The sequence below is a fragment of the Odocoileus virginianus genome, chromosome 10 (assembly GCF_023699985.2).
Source record: "Odocoileus virginianus isolate 20LAN1187 ecotype Illinois chromosome 10, Ovbor_1.2, whole genome shotgun sequence".
Lineage (NCBI taxonomy): Eukaryota > Metazoa > Chordata > Mammalia > Artiodactyla > Cervidae > Odocoileus > Odocoileus virginianus.
The window spans coordinates 57,717,691-57,739,779 of NC_069683.1; the positions used below are offsets into that span (position 1 = coordinate 57,717,691).

General features: G+C 37.3%; 1 protein-coding gene across 5 annotated transcripts in view; it reads left to right on the forward strand.

Moving 5' to 3' along the window:
• Nucleotides 1–22,089, forward strand: part of NPAT (nuclear protein, coactivator of histone transcription) — a 53,055-nt gene that overhangs the window by 25,710 nt on the left and 5,256 nt on the right. For all 5 annotated transcript variants that reach the window (XM_020891371.2, XM_070473642.1, XM_070473640.1 and 2 more), the window contains 9 exons: nucleotides 684–765; nucleotides 1,678–1,753; nucleotides 5,533–5,624; nucleotides 5,706–5,793; nucleotides 10,235–10,331; nucleotides 11,162–11,290; nucleotides 13,551–15,218; nucleotides 16,685–16,800; nucleotides 16,876–16,984. In XM_020891371.2, coding sequence (XP_020747030.2) covers nucleotides 684–765; nucleotides 1,678–1,753; nucleotides 5,533–5,624; nucleotides 5,706–5,793; nucleotides 10,235–10,331; nucleotides 11,162–11,290; nucleotides 13,551–15,218; nucleotides 16,685–16,800; nucleotides 16,876–16,984 — 2,457 coding nt within the window. The remainder of the gene's footprint in view (nucleotides 1–683; nucleotides 766–1,677; nucleotides 1,754–5,532; nucleotides 5,625–5,705; nucleotides 5,794–10,234; nucleotides 10,332–11,161; nucleotides 11,291–13,550; nucleotides 15,219–16,684; nucleotides 16,801–16,875; nucleotides 16,985–22,089) is intronic.

Genomic DNA, 22,089 nt, shown 5'->3' on the forward strand with positions numbered 1-22,089 from the left:
AGAGCTAAGGATAAACTTAGAGGTCATCTAGTACATCTTGTTTGTTACATACTTGATAATATTAAAAGCACATGATATTTAGGAGCAAAAGGCTAGTTAATATCAGCTGGGATTAGAACTGAGGTGTCACCTCTCTTGGTTCTTAGACCAGTCTTTTTTCTCTTTGTGCAGGTAAAATGTATTGACAATCGTTGTATTCTCCCTTATTTCCATCTTTTCTCCAATCTCTTTAACACCTCTGGGTAAAAACACTTACCCAGTATATTCAGTTTATATGTCTTAGAGTTCATTTGTTCTGCCATGATATTTTTTTGTTGAAACTATTCTATATACTCTACTTTGTATTTTATTGTAAAACCTTTAAGTCATGGGGACTATATTTTATGTATCTTAATATCTTTGTTGGAGAAGGTAATGGCAACCCACTCCAGGATTCTTGCCTGGAGAATTCCATGGACAGAGGAGCCTGGCAAGCTACAGTCCATGGGTTGCAAAGAGTTGGACACAACTGAGCAACTAGCACGCACAGTGTCTTCTGTAGTGCTTTGCACATAGTAGGCACTCAATATATATCAACTGAATTTGAAATAATCACTATGTAGTGCTTTTTTAATTCAGTTAATTCAAGTTTTAAAAAACTATTCTGTTTCCTTGACTTACTGTTTTGTTCTCTTGAAATACAGCTGGAGAGGCTTTAAATAATAATACTGGTCCTCAGGAAAGGAAAAATCATACCAGTTTAATGTCTCCTGGTAGACGCAAAAGGTAAATGCTTTCTAAAAAGACATGTTTCCAGTAACCATTACAAAAAAATTATACAAGGATACTTAAATTATGAATAAAGTAACAAAATTGCATGAAGTACTTGAGACTCTATTATAGCTGTTTCAAAGCACTTTTTTTTTTTTACTTTATAACCTTCTTGAAATCAGATTGTTTCAGAAATCAATAATCTAGAAATGTGTTTCATTATAAGTGTTTTTTCTGTAGTAGTATAGAAGAACATATTAAAATTGATGTTAACTCAGATTTTTGGAAATAATCATTTTTTATCAGCATACTTTAGGGTCTGTAAACACATATTTAAACTCCTAAACTGATAATTAAAAATCTTCTCAGACATTCTCTGAGAAGTACTCTCTCTGTCCTATTTAGCCCAGGTGTCTTTGTTTGAAGACTATTTCAGAAAAGAGAGATAATAGTTTAAATGTTTTTGCTGTTTTCTCAATTGCCATGCCCTGGGTACTTTTGTTGGAATTTTTACTGTTGGTTGTCTTTCATTCAAGGCTGACCTCAGCCTCTTTGGCAAGCTTTCTCACTTAACCACAAGAAATAATGAAAGTACTGTAACAATATCTAACATTTATAAGAACTTTGACCTTTTTATAAAGGTTTATTGAATTCTTTCATTAGCCCTGTAAAGCTTTAGTTTTATCCCATTATAAAGTAGGTCAGAGGGTACCTGGTAGAGACCATATAGTTAATAAGTAATAAAGCTAGGTCTCAAATTCATTTCTCAATTCAAGACTATTAATGCTTTTCAACTCTACTGCCCTTTGTTCCTACCACAAATAGAGAAAAATATCTTTTCCAGCATGATTAAGATTTGTCTTTATATGTAATGATCATTGGATTATTCATACTAGTTAAAAGATAAGCTTTTAAAATGTGTTTCAGTGAATCTCAAAGGAAGTCTGGGCCTCATTCAACAGTACGAAATTTGCAGGATCCAAATGCATTTGTAGTAGAAAAAGTAAGTGACCTTCCCAAACTTTGCAACTTAAGATATTCCTGAGTTTATAACTATTCATATGTATACAATTTATTATATATATACACTGTGTGTGTGTGTGTGTGTGTAAAATGTAGTATTTCTGTAAGACTGCAGTAGAGGGAATTCCCTATCAGCCCAGTGTTTAGGACTCCACACCACTGCAGGGATTCAATCCCTGCTCAGGAAACAGATCCAGCAAGCCACATGATGTGACACAAAAAAACTGCCATAGAATTGCTTTGGGATAGACTGTAAGTACAAAACTGTGGACTGTGGTCCACTGGCGGGGTGGGGGCAGGGATGGCAAACCTCTCAGTATTATATTATTAACACAAGAACCACATGAATAGTATAAAAAGGCAAAAAGAGAAGATGAGCTCCCCAGGTCAGAATGTGTCCAGTATCCTACTAGGGAAGAATGGAGGGCAATTACTAATAGCTCCAGAAAGAGTAAAGAGGCTGGGCCAGAGCAGAAACAGCAGTCAGTTATGGATGTGCCTGGTGGTGAATGTAAAGTCCAATGCTGTAAAAAAACAATATTGCATAGGAACCTGGAATGTTATATCTGTCAATCAAGGAAAATTGGATGTGGTCAAGTGGGAAATGATGAAAGTGAGCATTGACATCTTAGGAATCAGGGAACTAAAATGGATGGGAATGGGCAAATTTAATTCAAATGACCGTTTTATCTATAACTGTGGGCAAGAATCCCTTGGAGAAATGGATTAGCCCTCATAGTCAACAAAAAAGTCCAAAGTGCAGTGCTTGGGTGCATTTTCAAAAATAACAGAATGATCTTGGTTCGTTTCCAAGGCAAACCATTCAATATCACAGTTATCCAAGTCTGTACCCCAACCACTGATGCCAAAGAAGCTGAAGTTGACTGGTTCTATGAAGACTTATAAGACCTCCTAGAACTAACACCAAAAAAAGATTTCATTTTCATCATAGTGGATTGGAGTGAAAAAGTAGGAAGTTAAGAGATACCTAGAGTAACAGCAAGTTTGGCCTTGGAGTACAAAATGAAGCAGGGCAAAGGATAATAGTTTTGTCAAGAAAACACACTGGTCATAGCAAACACTGTCTCCCAAGAGCACAAGAGAAAACTCTACACCTGGACATCACCAGATGGTCAGTACCGAAATCAGATAATAATATTCTTTGCAGCCAGAAATGGAGAAGCTCTATACAGTCAGCAAAAACAAGACCAGGAGCTGACTGACTGAGATCATCAGCTCCTTATAGCAAAATTCAGGCTTAAATTGAAAGTGGGGGAAACCACTAGGCCATTCAGGTATGACCTAAATCAAATTCCTTATGAATATACAGTGGAGGTGACAAATACATTAAGGAATTAGATCTGGGAGACAGACTTCCTGAAGAACTATAGACAGAGGTTCATAACATTATGCAGGAGGTGGTGACCAAAACCATCCCCAAGAAAAAGAAATGCAAGAAAGCAGAGTGGTTGTTGAGGAGGCTTTACAAAAAGCTGAGAAAAAAGAAGTGGAAGACAATGAAGAAAGTGAAAGATACACCCAACTGCATGCAGTATTACAGAGAATAGCAAAGAGAGAGAAGAAAGCCTTCAGTGTACAAGGCAAAAGAAATAGAGGAAAACAATAGAATGGGAAGGACTAGAAATCTGCTCAAGAAACTTGAAGACATCGCGGGAAGATTGCATGCGAGGATGGGCTCGGTAAAGGACACGTGTGGTAAGGGCCTAACGGGCAGTAGAGGCCAAGCACGGCTGGCAGGAACACACAGACGAGCCGTGCAGAAAAGCCTCGAGGACCCAGATAACCCCAGTGCTGTGGGCACTCTCCTGGAGCCAGACATCCTGGGGGGTGAGGTTAAGTGGGGCCTTAGGAAGCATCACTAAGAGCATGGCTAGTGGAGGTGATGGAATTCCAGCTGAGCTATTTCAAATCCTAAAAGACGATGCTGTTAAAGTGCTGCACACAATATGTCAGCAAACTTGGGAAAGTCAAAAGTGGCCATTGGACTAGAAAAGGTCGGTTTTCATTCCAATCCCAAAGAAGGGCAATGCCAAAGAATGTTCAAACTACCCTACAGTTGCACTCATTTCACATGCTAGCAAGGTTATGTTTAAAATCCTTCACACTAGACTTGAGCAGTATGTGAACTGAGAACTTGCTGATGTAAAAGCTGGATTTAGAAAAGGCAGCAGAACCAGAGATCAAATTGCCAGCATTTGTTGGATCATAGAAAAAGCAAGGGAATTCCAGAAAAACATCGACTACTATTTCATTGACTATGTGAAAGCCTTTGACTGTAAGGGTCACAAATAAACTGGGGGAAATTCTTAAGAAATAGGGATACCAGACTATCTTACCTGCTTCCTGAGAAATCTGTATGCAGGTCAAGAAGCAACAGTTAGAACTGAACATGGAACAACGGACTGGTTCGAAATTGGAGATGGAGTACAATAAGGCTGTATATTGTCACCCTGCTTATTTAACTTGTGTGCAGAGTACATCATGTGAAATGCCAAACTGGATGAATCTTAAGCTGAAATCAAGATTGCCGGGAGAAATATCAATAACCACAGATATGCAGATGATACCACTTTTAATGGCAGACAGTGAAGAGAAACTGAAGTGCCTCTTGATGAAGGTGAAAGAGGAGAGTGAAAAAGCTGGCTTAAAACTCAGCATTCAAAAACTAAGATCATGGCATACAGCCCATGACTTCATGGCAAAATGAAGGTGGAAAAGTGGAAACAGTGACAGGTTTTATTTTCTTGGGCTCCAAAATCACTGTAGATGGTGACTGCAGCCATGAAATTAAAAGACACTTGCTCCTTGGAAGGAAAGCTGTGACACGCCTACACAGCATGTTAAAAAACAGATACAAAGGTCTCTATATTCAAAGCTATGGTTTTTCCAGTAGTCATGTACAAATGAATGTGAGTGTTGGACCATATAGAAGGCTGAGCGCCAAAGAACTGATGCTTTCGAATTGTGGTGTTGAAGACTTGAGAGTCCTTTGGACTGCAGGGAGATCACACTTGTCAATCCTAAAGGAAATCAACCCTGAATATTTATTGAAAGGACTGATGCTGAAGCTGAAACTTCGATACTTTGGCCATCTGATGTCAAGAGGCAACTCATTAGAAAAGACCCTGATGCTGGGAAAGATGGAAGACAGAAAGAGAAGAGGCGGTAGAGGATGAGATAGTTAGATGGCATCACCAACTTGATGGACATGAATATAAGCGAACTTCACTATCAGGAGATAGTGAAGGCCAGGGAAGCCTGGCATGCCACAGTCCTTGGTGGCACAAAGAGTTGTACACAACTTCAGGGACTGAAGAACAGCCACAGACTGTAGGGATATTTACTAGTAAGAAACAATTCAGTCAGAATAGCTGACACATGCAAATGCACCAAGTAAGAAACAGAAGTATGTTTAAGAAACTGTAAATACATTGCTATTGCTGTATTATGCAATATAATAGGACATTTTTCCAGAATAGAATCAGCTTACTTAAAACCTTGTATGAAAAGGTAAAAAGTTTGAAACTGTGTAGTTCCAAAGTGAAAAAGAAGTTGATGAAGGATCTGTGAAAATACTTCTAAGTGGTTAATGTAGTTCTGGTGTTAATATGGAATGCACCACCATAACTTTAGTTTCTACCTAGATTTATTAAAACTATCCAGCTTCCATTGATTCTTTTTAAACAAATAGCATAATACTCTATCCTGTGCTTTTGCTAATACTGATTTCTTTTTCAGCAAATGGTTATTGAAAATGCACGAGAAAAGATACTAAGCAACAAGTCTCTTCAAGAAAAGCTTGCAGAAAACATTAATAAATTTTTGACTAGGTAAAATGTTTGTGTTTAAAATACCTACTTGTTTTTGCCCAGTTGAGAACCATGATAAAAGTTTTCCTTTGTGTATTACAGTGACAATAGTATTGCTCAAGTACCTAAGCAAACAGATAGCAACCCTACTGAACCAGAGACTTCAATTGATGAACTCCTGGGACTTCAGGTATGGTTAAGGTGGGGGGGTGTGTGTGTGTGTGTGTGTGTGTGTGTGTGTGTGTGTGTGTAGTAGATATACTCATCATTAAAACTGGTAGTATTCTGGTTTCATTTCAAAACCATTGCTAACCGTATGTATAAGATGCTTTAAAATAATAATTAAAATACAGATTTCCTTCATTATCCAAATGTAATCTGTTCCTGAAAATGTGTTAGTGAATTTTCAACATGAAAATTGCAATATTTTTTCCTGTTTTATTAAAAATAGTTGGCATACATCACTGTATAAGTTTTAGGCATGCGATTCAATGATTTGATTTAAATATTTGTTAAAATTGCTTTATTGAATAAGACATTCCTAACCGATCTGGTAATTGTAACCAGTTCTTCCAAGTATCTAAGATTTTCCTGCATCCATATAACAACCAATCATGTATTTCATAAACATGCATTTCATGTTTAATGATTAAAGATTCATTAGTGGATGTATTTTTGCTCATTAAGCAGTATTGTACAGTGTATATAAAATAAATTACATTTCTTCTGCACCTGCACAAACTATATAAAAATATAAAGAAACAGTGAAATGATATGTTAAACTTATGTGAAGAATCCAAGTACTATTTAACAAAAAGTGAGCAAGACACTTTAGAAAGAAGTTACCAACTAAATGAATACTTATCCATGAGATTTACTGCTGAGAGAATATAAATAGGGGCTATAGTCACTTGCTGTCCTGTGACAGTGAAGATGAAAGAGGATGAGCTGGTAAAGGAAGAATTTAACAATATGTGTTTTAAGATTTGCAAATATCTTTTTGAAGAACAGCTGAAATTGTGGTTGTTGCATATGCTTTTACTTAGACTCTGAGATAATATAGTCATTTTGTTGCTCTACCACAAAATGAATTCATAATAATGAATTCATGATAGCAGTTTACTTTCAGATAATGAATTCCAAGTAAAACCACTGAGTTTTTTTTTTTCTTTTTGTCACTTCCTTCAGAATACTTAAAAAAAAACTTTTTATACATTTTCCTATAGTGAAATTCAATAAATTTTAACAAAATATGAAAAAGCTTTTTGAAAGCAGCCTGGCTTCCCTGATAACTCAGTTGTTAAAAGAATTCTCCTGCAATGCAGGAGACCCCAGTCTGATTCCTGGGTTGGGAATATCTGCTGAAGAAGGGATAGGCTACCCACTCCAGTATTCTTGGGCTTCCCTTGTGACTCAACTGGTAAAGAATCCGCCTGTAATTCAGGAGAACTGAGTTTGATCCATGGATTGGGAAGATTCCCTGGAGAAGGGAAAGGCTACCCACTCTGGTATTCTGGCCTGGAGAATTCCCTGGACAGTCCATGGGGTGGCAAAGTCAGACACGACTGAGCAACTTTCACTTTTTAAATTATTTAGCAATCTTCCACTGTCTTAAAGTTTAACATATCCCCTTTTCTAAATTTTTATAATCTTCCAACTCCTTGCTTATATTTTCTCCACAAATACATCAGGTGCTTACTGTAATCAAGACACTCTGTTAGATACTGTGAGAGGTTATAAGAAAATGGAAAATTTATTACCAGTAATAAATATGTAACGGAAAAAAAAAAGAAAATGGAGACACAGCTCTCTGTTCATGGTATTCATAATATTGTATATTGGGGAAAAGTTAAAAATACAGATTTCAATAAGTTTGAAAGAACAGCAATGGAGTAGTACATGCATCAGCTTCACTGAGAGAACAGAGCCACTTGTACAAATAGGTAAATCTTTAAAATATTTTTATACATCTTTGTGACCTTGGGAAGGGCAGGATATCTTGGGTTATACAAATCACCGACTGATTTTAAGACTTCCTTAAATTCAAAAAAAGTGCTTGTGAAAAGCAACATTAAAGGTGCTTCCCTGGTGGCTCAGTGGTAAAGAATCCACCAGCCAATACAAGAGACACCGGTTTGATAACTGATTTGGGAAGATCCCATATACCCGTGCACCACAACTGCTGAGCCTGTGCTCTGGAGCCCAGAAGCTGCAACTGCTGAGCCCACGAGTCACAGTACTGAAGCCTAGAGACCGTGCCTCACAACTGGAGAAGCCACTGCAGTGAGAAGCCCGTGCACCACAGCTAGAGCGTAGCCCCCACTTGCTGCAACTAGAGAAAACCCTGTGTGGCACCAGCACAGCACAGCCAAAAATAAAAATAAAATTTTTTTAAGTTTTAAAAATTATTTTTAAAAAAGCATCATTAAAGAAAACTAAAAGGCACACCGACAAGTTTGGAACATGTATTTCAGGATTCTTTCAATTATGATTTTTAAAGTTTGAATATAATGAGAAATTTACTAAAAAAATGTTTTTCCTCAGCAGTAACCTTTCTAAGAGGGTATGCACCACTTCATAGTTTGATTAACATTGGATTGTTGACTCTTGACATTATTTACATTAGGATAGATTTTCAAGTTCATAGATAAAGAAATATTTGCTCAAGCTCCTGGCTTTCTTCTAAGTCACATTTCATCAAAAATTATTGATGTTCTCTGTACATCTTCATTGCCAAGGTTAAGTGGTTCTTTAGTTTTTCTTTTCATTTGATGGCCATTTTCATTTTAAAAATGCAAGCTTTTAATCATTTCATGAGAGTTCCACCTTATCTCTTGCTCCACGCGAATTTCCTCTCCCTTGGGATTCAAATGTATGCTTCACCAAAATTGAAGAATTTAAACAGAATTTAAAGGTAGCTTTTGGCATGCTGCTTTTAAAGATGAGCATATAAGCAAGGAATGTCCAACATTTAGAGGAAGTATTTAAAATATGGATACAGGGAGTTCCCTGTATCCCTGCAGTCAGGAGTTAAGACTCCTTGCTTCCACTGCAGGGGGCACAGGCTCCCCCCCCTGATAAAGGAACTAACATCCCACATGCTTCATGGCACAGCCAAAAAAAATCAAAAATTTTAAAAAATAAAATGAAGAGACATTACCATCTTTCTAAATTCCATATATATGTGTTAGTATACTGTAATGGTCTTTATCTTTCTGGCTTACTTCACTGTATCATGGGCTCCAGTTTCATCCATCTCATTAGAACTGATTCAAATGAATTCTTTTTAATGGCTGAGTAATATTCCATTGTGTATATGTACCACAGCTTCCTTATCCATTGAATTTATCCATGGAATTTAGAAAGATGGTAATGATAACCCTATATGCAAAACAGAAAAAGAGACACAGATGTACAGATCAGACTTTTGGACTCTGTGAGAGAAGGCGAGGGTGGGATGTTTCAAGAGAACAGCATCGAAACATGTATATTATCTAGGGTGAAACAGATCACCAGCCCAGGTTGGATGCAGGAGACAAGTGCTCGGGCCTGGTGCACTGGGAAGACCCAGAGGGATCAGGTAGAGAGGGAGGTGGGAGTGGGGATCGGGATGGGGAATACATGTAAATCCATGGCTGATTCATGTCAATGTATGACAAAAACCACTACAATATTGTAAAGTAATTAGCCTCCAACTAATAAAAATAAATGAAAAAAAAATTTTTTTGAAAATGAAGAGACAAAAACAGGCAGATAAAAAGAGTGAGATAGATTTATATTGGAGGATCTAGAAAGCAGTGTACAACAAACTAATATGAAGAAAGCTGATTAAAGAACATTATTAAACCAAACTCATAGAAAAAGAGATACGAGGTGAAAGAATTGGACAAAGGTGGTCAAAAGGTACAAATTTTCAGTTATAAGTGCAGGGGATGCAATGTACAACACAGTGACTACAGTTAACACTGCTGTAACAGCTTGAGGTTAGGGGTGCTGACCCCACATGCAATCAAAAGCCCACTTCAAACGTTATATCAGCCCTTCATGTATCAGTTCCACAAGTACAAATTCAGCCAAAATTGGATTTTGTGGGGCTATAGTATATAATTATTGAAAAATTTCCGCATATAAGTGGACCTGCACGGTTCAAAACTATGTTGTTCAAGAGTCAACAGTATTTGAAAGTTAAGAGGATATATCCTAAGAGTTCTCACAAGGAAAAAAAATTTTTTTTTCTTTTTAAAAAATATATATGAGATGATGAATATTAAGTAAGCCTTTGGTAATCATTTCACAGTATATGTACGTCACCTCATTACACAGTATAACTTAAACGTACACAGTGGTGTATGTCAACAAAGAACAGTGCAGCTTGATTTTACTTTGTATACATAAATATTCCTATGTTTATTTTATTTTAATGTTTGGGAATATATTCACCAAAGTGATTAAATAGTAGAATTAGGGAACATTCACTTTCTATTTGCTAGTCTTGTTTTAGTTTAAGTGAATAGTGTTATAATGAGAAGAAATTTTCTTGGAAGGGAATAGATGTCCTCTAATTTTCTTTGCTGGTATTAAACCATTATCAATTCAGTTGGAATCACTTTTGTATGTTTTTTTTTTTTCAGAGTGAGATCCACATGTCTGAAGAAGCTATACAGGATATATTGGAGCAGACAGAATCAGATCCAGCATTTCAGGCACTATTTGATCTCTTTGACTATGGTAGGTAGACCATTTCTTTCAAGATAGTTTGGAAAAAATGTTTCTCCAATTTCTTTAGAGAAATAGCTTAAAGAGTGAAATAGCATTTCCCAGAGCATCTGGAGAAAGTTCCTGTTTTTCCATATGAAAGAGTTTTCTCTTTCTTTTTAATTTTGTCTGCACTGGGTCTTCATTGTGGTGTGTGGGGCTCTCTAGTTGTGGCATGTAAGCTTAGTTGCTCTGAGGCATGTGGAATCTTAGTGCCCCAACCAGGGGTCAAACCCACGTGCCCTGCATTGGAAGGTTCTTAAGCACTGGACCACCAGGAAAGTCTTGTTTTTCTAAAGATACTTTAGCTATAAAAATAGAGAGCAGTCTTGTGGGTGAGAGGGATAGTGGTGGGCAGTATTTCCAGTCATCAAAAATGTGTTGTGGTCTACTACTATGCATACATTATACTAAACACAGTTGGATAATACAAAAGAAATAAAAATATTGGCATTGCCTTCCATCTTACAGCCTAGTGCAGTAGTGCTAAAAGTATAGTCTAGCAGATCAGAATTATCTGAGAACATGTTAAAAATGCAAATTCTTGGATCTGTATATTATGATATACAGTATCATAAGTGATACTTATGATATCATGATATACAGTAGTATAAGAACTACTGGTCTAGAGGAAAAATCATACTTATCAATGATATATAAGGCAACATGTTAAAAACTGTAATCAAAGGACTATAATTAAAACCAAACTTTAATATTTGCTGACCACTGTCGAGATGTATTAATTGGTGCTTATTTTTATTTTGGTCATTTAACCAATTGTTTCCCTATTCCCGTTTTAACAGGTAAAATAAAGAATAGTAAAAATATATCACAAGGCATTTGCAGTCAGCATATGGAAACCAATCCCAGTGTAGTCTTAGCAGGTGAAACTAATCTAGCAGTTAAAGGTACTTTTGGAACAGAAGAATCTGGTAAGAATTTGATTTTGTTAATATCAGTCTAAATTCTAATATCAATCCCCAAATCTCTAAGGCACAAAGTGTTGTTTAATTTGAAAATTGTTTGAATTATTCCCACGCCCTTAGTACTTCAATTAAAAGATGAATTTTTATTACTTGTTCCTTCATGATATAATAGACTTGACATGCACAATTTGGTGTGACTAGTGTTGACCAATTCAACCAAAGTCTATAACTTCAAACATAATTTTTTGAGACACATATTCAGAATAAACCCCTAATTTGTAAGGTTGGTTTGTGGTATTAATCATCCAGCCTAGTAAGCAAATACAGCTGAGTGCTCAGTATCTATACCTCTTATTTAGAGGAAATTGTATACTCTGCCGATGGTCCTGAATTAATAGATTTTATGAGGTTTTAGGTCATATTCCTGTATCTTTACTAAGTCACTTTATGTTTCTGCCTCTCATGGAATACCAGTATGGCACATAATTGTCCTACAGTAACTGAGGACAGGCAGTGAATATGTCTGTCTTAGATCTTTTAAAATTTTGCCAAGTTTTTTAAAATTTTCATTTTTGTGATGCATGCTAAGTCGCTTTTCAGTTATGTCCGACTGTTTGTGACCCATGGACTGTAACCCACCAAACTCTTCTGTCCATGGGATTCTCCAGGCAAGAATACTGGAGTGGGTTGCCATTCCCTTCTCCAGAGGATCTTCCTGACCCAGGGATCAGACCCATGTCTCTTAAATCTCCTGCATTGGCAAGTAGGTTCTTTACCACTAGCACCATCTGGGAATCCCTTAAGACTTGCAGAAGTGTACAATAAAAATATACTTTGTTCATTGAATTATTATCAAGCAAACACCCACATAACAATCTCTCAGGTCAAAAAACAGAATACTGCCAGCACCACAAAAACATCTGTTCATATTCCTTCCCAACCACTATTCCTTGCATAACCATTATCCTGGCTTCTCTCATGTTATCCTGGCATCTCACACTTGCTAAACTTTATGCCTATTTGGTACCACTCTGTCCATTTCTGTCTATACCAAGGTATACCAACATAATCTTTTTTGTTCATCTGTTCTTAAATGCCATTACTCCTTCCAGCTCTGTCAAAAAACCTCATGACTCCCAAGTTTCACATTATGTCTTCCAAAACCTAGTTTTGCAATATGTCAGACTATATTCCTACTGAAAGTCCTTTGCCTGTATCCAAGCCCAATCCTCCATTTCTTCTTAGGTTGAATTGTAGTAGAATGTCTTTCTCATATATATTATATGTGGAAGATTGTACCCTGCCCTGCACAAAATGAAACTTGAAATCCTATTTTCTAAGAAGGTCTCTTCCCACTTGATTAAAACTGACTACCTGGATATAATTTCTACTGATTTACCCACAGTAAGGATTTTCATGCACTCCATACCCACTATTATGTTACCAGTGTCACATTAACAGAATTTGATGATGGTTCCTATACATTTTTCTAGATTTTTCCCATTATATATTTCATATTGTTAATATTTCCTAAACTGTGAATGATGTATGACAGTATATCAGTATTTTCTCAAATGCCCTTTTTTTCTGACTATTGCACTTCTTTTATTTGTCAAAGTCTCCTCATGCCATACCTCTCTTTTAACACTTTCTCACATTCCATAGGCTTGAAGAGGTGCCTTTTGTTCCTCTACTGTTACAGTTATTAGCATGTTTTATTATGACTTTCTATTCTGTATCTGCCTCCCTTTCTAGATCACCAAGGGCAAATTGGATCATTCACCTTTATATCCCAGTACTGATCATATGATTGATATATGATGTGTAATAAATGTAAAATAGTGCACAGTGACATCAAATATTGGTTATGCAAAATGTACTTGGCCCCATTGCATCTTCTTAATGAATATATCAAATAGTATGGTAGAAGGTGAAAAGTCAGCTGTTTTGAAAAAACTGTGTGTAGCCGATTTTTATATATTAGTATATATTAAATGTTCTTAAGAGTATATGTTTTTTTCTTCACGTGTCATCTGTTTTCTAAAAAGCTTGAAAAACAATTTGACACATGTATAAATAGGCATCAGTGATAAGAAAAGTATCTGTAAGTTTTTTGATACTCAAAAAATGAATTTAATATATTTCCATGTGCTGGTATGTCAAAGATTAGTTATCTCCTTGGCAAAATAGGCTTAACACTAAAGATGACTACCTCAGGCTGTTATACACACTCACCATATGTTTCTGCCATCCTAATATTTTGCAGATGATCCATCTGGTCAACCCTCATTTTGTACTTCCTATCAAAATGAAGACACTTCAAATGTTTTGAAGAATGGCAGCAACCATGATGAGCTTAGACAGGAAGCCCAGGAACATTTTTCCCACATAGACTCTAGCATCCAGAAAAAGACCTTTAAAACAGTTGTATCTACTGAACAGAAGTGTAACCTTGATATTACCTTTGAGTCTGTGCCCAGTTTGAGTGACTTTAACGAAAGAGTAAACTCTGATGCTGAATGTAATCAGCATTGTGCTGAATTATACACCAGTCAGATGTCCACTGAGACTGAAATGGCTCTGGAAGTTGAAAAGAATTCTTTGTCTCCAAGTGTACAGAATGAATCTCAGTTACAGCCCGACCAGTCTCCTATACCAATAAGTTCAGTTGTTTCCCTTGGTGGTGAAACTAACAGTGAGAACTTAATTCTTTCTGGAAAACCTTCTCAGCTTTTACCCCAAAATATTCCATTAGCTGGAAAGGCATCTGAAAAAGGTCAGTTTTGTGAAAGTTCTGATGATACAAGAAGACTTAAAGCTGATTTCCCTGATTCCAAGTCACTAGATTCTAGAGAAATTCATCAGAATAAAATTGAAATTAATAATGTGTTACCAGTTGCATCACAGCAACTTGCAGATTGCCAAGATAATTCTTCACTTCAGATATTACCTGCATCTATTGAAAATTCAGGTTTAACTGTATCTAAACAAAAAGTAGAAATTCACCTTGAAGATTCAATATCTTCAATTAAACAGCCATCTAATGATTCATCATCTGTTGAGTTAACTCATGCAATACATGAAACGCAGTCCTCCAAGTCTGAGAAAGCTGCTTTGGATTCACAAGAGCCTTCATCTTCTGTAAAAGAAGATGGAGATAGTATTTTTCTTTCTCTAGGTGAAAGTAACTGTGAAGAAGTTACATTGATGCCTTCAGGAAGTAATCCTATAGAAGATAGACATTCTCTTCCTTCAGAATCTCTGTGTTCTTCAGTGAGGGAGTCTCATCCCGAGTCCCAGAACACTAATAATGAATCTGCTAAGGACAAATCTACAGAGATAGATGCATCAAATATAGTCTCTCTCAAAATTATCATCAGTGATGATCCATTTGTTTCCTCAGATACCGAACTTAACAGTGCAGTTTCTAGTATCAGCGGAGAAAACTTGCCAACTATAATTTTGTCTTCTCCTGCTAAATCACCTGCCAGAAATGCAGAATTAGTTAAATGCCTGTCTTCAGAAGAAACCACAGGTGCTGTCTCATCTGCTGAAGGAACCGGGGATTCAGCCTCAATGGAACAGAGCCTTTTAGGACTCAAACCTGAAGACTCTACAGTAAACAACATGCAGAATGAAGACAGCATTGCTCTTTCAACCAATGTTACGCCATGTGTTTCCAAGGATGGAGGATACATACAGTTAATGCCAGCTACGAGCACAACTTTTGGCAATTCAAGTAATATTTTGATAGCTACTTGTGTAACTGATCCAACAGCCTTAGGAACAAGTGTCAGTCAGTCAAATGTTGTGGTGTTGCCTGGAAATTCTGCACCTATGACTGCTCAACCTCCACTATCTCAATTACAGACACCCCCAAGGTCAAATAGTGTATTTGCTGTCAATCAAGCTGTGTCACCCAACTTTTCACAAGGTAACTAAGAACATCATAGTGAAGTTCATTGCTCTGGAATGGGATCAACTTTCGTTTGTGTGTGTAGTGATTGGCTAGAAGGTAATCATAAATCATGGATGATAGTATAAGATTCAGAAATTTGTGATTATGCCATCTCTACTTTAGAGAATTCAGTCACACTTCTTTTTTAATCTACTGCTCAGCTATGGAATTCAGTGGTTTAATTTTTCACTTCTTTTTCTTTCCACACTTACTTCTCAATCCATGTCTAAGCTACAAGAAAAAGAGCAGTGGGGAGGCTAATTCATCTAAAACTCAGTGTTATAGGAGATTTTTCTTAAATAGCTGTTAAGAGTCTTGGTTTTTCAGAAATTTATTGCCTGTTTGGACAGACTTCCAAGACAAAACTTGAACTTCTCCCTCTGTAATACCCTTTGTAATTTCTCACTGTTTTCCGCCTTTGAAAATTGATACCTGTCTTTTGAATTCTTTGCTTATAGGAGGACTTATGGCATTTACTACATTCATTTTATATGTAGTTCAGTTGAATGCCTGTCTTGGTGGTCGTTCTTGATTGTATGTTCCTTGAAGGTGGAGTTTGTGGCACATTCATCTACACTTCTTAGATTCCCAAGCTCCCCCCCCCTGCTTTTTTTTTTACATTTGGGCATAGTTAAAGCAGATTAAATATCAGCAGTTAAGTATCAAGACTGATGGATCTAAAGTTAAAGAAAGGGTCAGAATTAGTAGGCCGGGTGGGACTTCAGCTGAAGTTTAGAGAAATACGTAGTATTTGGAGTAAAAGGAAGGGAATCTTAAGCAGCACAAGGATAGATAGGTATTTGAGAGACTTGAAAGTGTTCATGAAGGTGAGGAGATCAAGCTAGTAGGAGCAGTTAATGAACTTATTAGGAAAAGATTCATTTACAGGAAAGGGTTAAATGAATTATGATAGCCATAGATTATATTGTTGATGTTTCCATGTGAACATTGTACTTTCCCCCACAGTTTTGACTGGTTGCTCACTTATCTGGACCTTTTTGGACAAATACAAGTGAAATAATAGCTTGGGTTTGTGAGTAAGTCTTAGTCTTCAGTTAGGTAGGACCTAATTTTATGGTAAAAGATTCAGACTTAAAAGCGTACTACCAACTTTTCAATCAATTTCACTGTTTTCCCTAGGGGAATCAAGGTTACAACTATGATATGATCTCCTGGCTATAGAGTCTTATGCTTACTCATGATGTTTAGCTTGACTAAATGCCATAGAATAGTTTACTTCAAATTGACTTTTTCTCAATTTGTTAGTCTTGCTGTTGTCCCTAATTTAATTTTTTAAGGAAAGTAGATTTATATAAAAAGGAATTTATAATTGTATACAATTTATTTCAAACTAATAATTACTTTGGTGCCTCATATTTATGAGAGAAAAATCCCATTTTATTGAGAAGTTGTTGTTTTTGTTGTCATCGTTGTTTTTGAAGGATCTGCCATTATAATTGCTTCTCCAGTCCAACCGGTACTTCAAGGAATGGTGGGAATGATTCCTGTATCTGTGGTTGGACAGAATGGAAATAGCTTTTCTGCTCCTCCTCGGCAGGTAAGATTTATTAACTGAAAATGGCTCAGTGCCACTTTTCAAACAAAATATAATTAATGGAGTCTTCTCTTCTAGGTCCTTCATATGCCTCTGGCAGCACCTGTATGCAATAGAAGTATCCCTCAATTCCCTATCCCTCAAAAATCTTTGAAGAGTCAGGGACTAAAAAACAAACCTTGTACAGGTATGTTTTTATTCATGTCAACTTTATGTAATCTTTTGTTTTTTGTTTTTTTAATACTAATAGCTTTCCTAACAGGTGATTATCCAAGCTTTGCTTAAGGTTTTTGCAATAATTAGAAAAAAAGACAAATTGAACAGAACAGAATTTAGAAAGAAATCTTGTATTTATAGGAACTTGTATGTAGTAGAGATAACATCAGAAGTCAGAAGAAATATGATTCAGTTCAGTCACTCAGTCGTGTCCTACTCTTTGTGACCCCCTGGACTGCAGCATGCCAGGCCTCCCTGTCCATCACCAAATTCCAAAGTTTACACAAATTCATGTCCATTGAGTTGGTGATGCCTTCCAACCATCTCGTCCTCTGTCATCCCCTTCTCCTCCCACCTTCATCTTTCCCAGCATCAGGGTCTTTTCAAATGAGTCAGTTCTTCGCATCAGGCCGCCAAAGTATTGGAGTTTCAGCTTCAACATCAGTCCTTCCAATGAATACCCAGGACTGATTTCCTTCTGGATGGACTGGTTGGATCTCCTCGCAGTCCAAGGGACTCTCAAGAGTCTTTTCCAACACCACAGTTCAAAAGCACCAATTCTTTGGTGCTCAGCTTTCTTTATAGTCCAGCCTCTCACATCCATACGTGACCACTGGAAAAACCATAGCCTTGGCTAGACAGACCTTTGTTGGCGCTAATGTCTCTGCTTTTTAATATGCTGTCTAGGTGGGTCATAACTTTCCTTCCAAAGTAAGTGTTTTTTAATTTCATGTCTGCAGTCACCATCTGCAGTGATATTGGAGCCCAAGAAAATAAAGTCAGCCACTGTTTCCACTGTTTCCCCATCTATTTGTCATGAAGTGATGGGACTGGATGCCATGATCTTAGTTTTCTGAATGTTGAGCTTTAAGCCAACTTTTTCACTCTCCTCTTTCACTTTCATCAAGAGGCTCTTTACTTATTCACTTTCTGCCATAAGGGTTATCTCATCTGCATATCTGAAGTTATTGATATTTCTTCCGGCAATCTTGATTCCAGCTTGTGCTTCATCTAACCCAGTGTTTCTCATGATGTACTCTGCATCTAAGTTAAATAAGCAGTGTGACAATATACAACCTTAACATACTCCTTTTCCTATTTGGAGCCAGTCTTTTGTTCCATGTCGTTTTAACTTTTGCTTCCTGACCTGCATACAGATTTCTCAAGAGGCAGGTCAGGTGGTCTGGTATTCCCATCTCTTGAAAAATTTTCCACAGTTTATTGTGATCCACACAGTTAAAGGCTTTAACTTAGTCAGTAAAGCAGAAATAGATGCTTTTTTGGAACTCTTGCTTTTTCAATGATCCAGCAGATGTTAGCAGGTTGATCTTTGGTTCCTCTGCCTTTCCTAAACACAGCTTGAACATCTGGAAGTTCACGGTTCATGTATTGCTGAAGACTTGCTTGGAGAATTTTGAGCATTTCTTTACTAGCGTGTGAGATGAGTGCAATTGTGCAGTAGTTTGAGCATTCTTTGGCATTGCCTTTCTTTGGGATTGGAATGGAAACACCTTTTCCAGTCCTATGGCCTCTGCTGAGTTTTCCAAATTTGCTGGCATATTGAGTACAGCACTTTCTTTCGGGATTTGAAATAGTTCAACTGGAATTCCATCACCTCCACTAGCTTTGTTTGTATTGATGCTTCCTAAGGCCCACTTGACTTCACATTCCAGGATGTGTAGCTCTAGGTGAGTGATCAAACCATCCTGGTTATCTGGGTCGTGAAGATCTTTTTTGTACATTTCTTCTGTGTATTCTTGCTACCTCTTCTTAATATCTTCTGCTTCTGTCAGGTCTATACCATTTCTGTCCTTTATCGAGCCCATCTTTGCATGAAATGTTCCCTTGGTATCTAACTTTCTTGAAGAGATCTCTAGTCTTTCCCTTTCTTTTGTTTTCCTCTATTTCTTTGTACGGATCCCTGAGGAAGGCTTTCTTATCTCTCCTTCCTATTCTTTGGAACTCTGCATTCAAATGGGAATACCTTTCCTTTTCTCCTTTGCTTTTCACTTCTCTTCTTTTCACAGCTATTTGTAAGGCCTCCTCAGACAGCCATTTTTCTTTTTTGCATTTCTTTTTCTTAGGGATGGTCTTGATCCCTGTCTCCTGTACAATGTCAGGAACTTCTATCCATAGTTCATTAGGCACTCTGTCTATCAGATCTAGTCTCTTAAATCTATTTCTCACTTCCACTGTATAATCATAAGGGATTTGATTTAGGTCATACCTGAATGGTCTAGTGTTTTTCCCCACTTTCTTCAATTTAAGTCTGAATTTGGCAATAAGGAGTTCATGATCTGAGCCACAGTCAGCTCCTGGTCTTGTTTTTGCTGACTGTATAGAGCTTCTCCATCTTTGGCTGCAAAGAATATAATCAATCTGGTTTCGGTGTTGGCCATCTGGTGATGTCCATGAGTAGAATTTTCTCTTGTGTTGTTGGAAGAGGGTGTTTGCTATGAACAGTGCATTCTCTTGGCAAAACCCTGTTAGCCTTTGCCCTGCTTCATTCTGTACTCCAAGGCCAAATTTGCCTGTTACTCCAGGTGTTTCTTGACTTCCTACTTTTGCATTCCAGTCCCCATAATGTAAAGGACATCTTTTAGCTCTAAAAGGTCTTGTAGGTCTTCATAGAACTGTTCAACTTCTTCAGCATTACTGGTCGGGGTATAGACTTGGATTACCGTGATATTGAATGGTTTGCCTTCGAAATGAACAGGGATTATTCTGTCATTTTTGAGATTGCATCCAAATACTGCATTTTGGACTCTCTTGTTGACTATGATAGCTGCTCCATTTCTTTTAAGGGATTCTTGCCCACAGTTGTAGAGAGAATGGTCATCTGAGTTCAAGTCACCCATTCCAGTCCATTTTAGTTCGCTGATTCCTAAAATGTCAATGTTCACATCTCCTGTTTGACCACTTCCAATTTGCCTTGATTCATAGACTTAACATTCCAGGTTCCTATCAGTATTGCTCTTTACAGCATCGGACCTTGCTTCTATCTCCAGTCACATCCACAAATGGGTGTTGTTTCTGCTTTGACTCCTTCTCTTCATTCTTTCTGGAGTTATTTCAACATTGATCTCCAGTAGCATTTTGGACACTACGGACCTGGGGAGTTCATCTTTCAGTGTCGTATCTTTTTGTCTTTTCATACTGTTCATGGGAGGCACCCCACTCCAGTACTCTTGCCTGGACAGTCCCGTGGACAGAGGAGCCTGGTAGGCGGCAGTCCATGGGGTCGCTAAGAGTCGGGCACGACTGAGCGACTTCACTTTCACTTTTCACTTGCATGCATTGGAGAAGGAAATGGCAACCCACTCCAGTGTTCTTGCCTGGAGAATCCCGGGGACGGGGGTGCCTAGTGGGCTTCCATCTATGGGATCACACAGAGTCGGACACGACTGAAGTGACTTAGTAGCAGCAGCAGCATGGGGTTCTCAAGGCAAGAATACTGAGGTGGTTTGCCATTCCCTTCTCTAGTGGACCACATTTTGTCAGATGGTTTGTTTAATCAATGAAATCTACCAGCTATTATGTATTACAAGGAAAAGATAATCTCTTCCTCACACTGTATATAAAATTAGGAATTCCAAGAAGGTAAAAGTTCACAGGTAAAAGTGAACAGCAAAGCAAATAATAAAAGAAAATATAGAAGAAGAATCCTAATGAGGGCTGAAATAAAGGATTGCTTTTGAAAAGTGAAAAAAGAATAATTTATAAATGGAAAAAATTTGATAATGCTGACTACTCTAAAGTTAATGATTTTTAGTACAACAAAAGACAGCATATGCAAAGTAACATGAGATTTTCATTCAAAACCTTTTTGAATATTATGCTGAGTTCTCAAACTTCTCTAGCTCAGACTTTTTAATCTTCATGGGTGACAAAATGCCCAACCCTCAGAACTTTTGACTCATTTCATTTCTAAGTCTTTTTAATATTCTTTTCAGCCAATCTCTCCCATACCTTTACTTCTAATTTTTTTATAAGACCTATGTAATTTTTTAACAGTCAGTAACCTCTCTCAAAATACTCTCATTTTATTGGATATACCATTGAATCTCTCTTCAACCAGTAAGAGCTCTTATTACTTGAATCCTTACATTTACCTGAATTTTCACTTGGGTTCATTTCCTTCCCTATCCAGGCTAAACCCCACAATCTACACATCAGCCACTTTTCCCACTATTCCTAAACACTTTCATATTCACATTCTTCTAACATGTCCACTTGACCCTCCAGTCATGGATCTATGCAGCCAATGATTTCTCTGCCTTTACACTTGGGCTTCTTAGCATTGCTTTAGAACACCGCTTTGCTGACAAAGGTCCATATAGTCAAAGTTAAGGTTTTTCCAGTAGTCATGTACAGATGTGAGAGTTGGACCATAAAGAAGGCTGAGCGCCAAAGAACTGATGTTTTTGAATTGTGCTGGGAAAGACTTGAGAGTCTCCTGGACTGCAAGGAGATCAAACCAGTCAATCCTAAAGGAAATCAACCCTTGAATATTCATTGGAAGGACTGATGATGAAGCTGAAGCTCCAGTACTTTGGCCACCTGATGCAAAGAGCCGACTCATTGGAGAAGACCCTAATGCTGGGAAAGATTGAAGGCAATAGAAGAGGATGGCAAAAGATGAGATGATTAGATAGCATCACTGACTCAGTGGATATGAATTTGCACAAACTCTGGGAGATAGTGAAGGCCAGGGAAGCCTGATGAGCTGCAGTCCCATAAGGTCGCAAAAAGTCAGACTGAACAGCAACAGCAGAAGTGATGCTATTCAGTAACATGTAAAATTTTCTCACCCTTACTGCTACTTAGTGATCATTTTAAGTGTCTACCTGTCTTCTTTCTCTCCCATTTCTCCTTCATACTATTTAATACTTCCACAGGTTTTTCTCACATCTATTCAGTCACTACTATACTCACTCTAAACCAGTGATTTTTTTTTATCAATAGTGAAGTCCATTTTTTCACATCACTCCCAGTTAATATGTACCTGTTCATCTAAAATTATTCTTCCCTTTTTCCTTCTTTCTTAGAGACATATTTCATTCTTTCTAAGGTTAA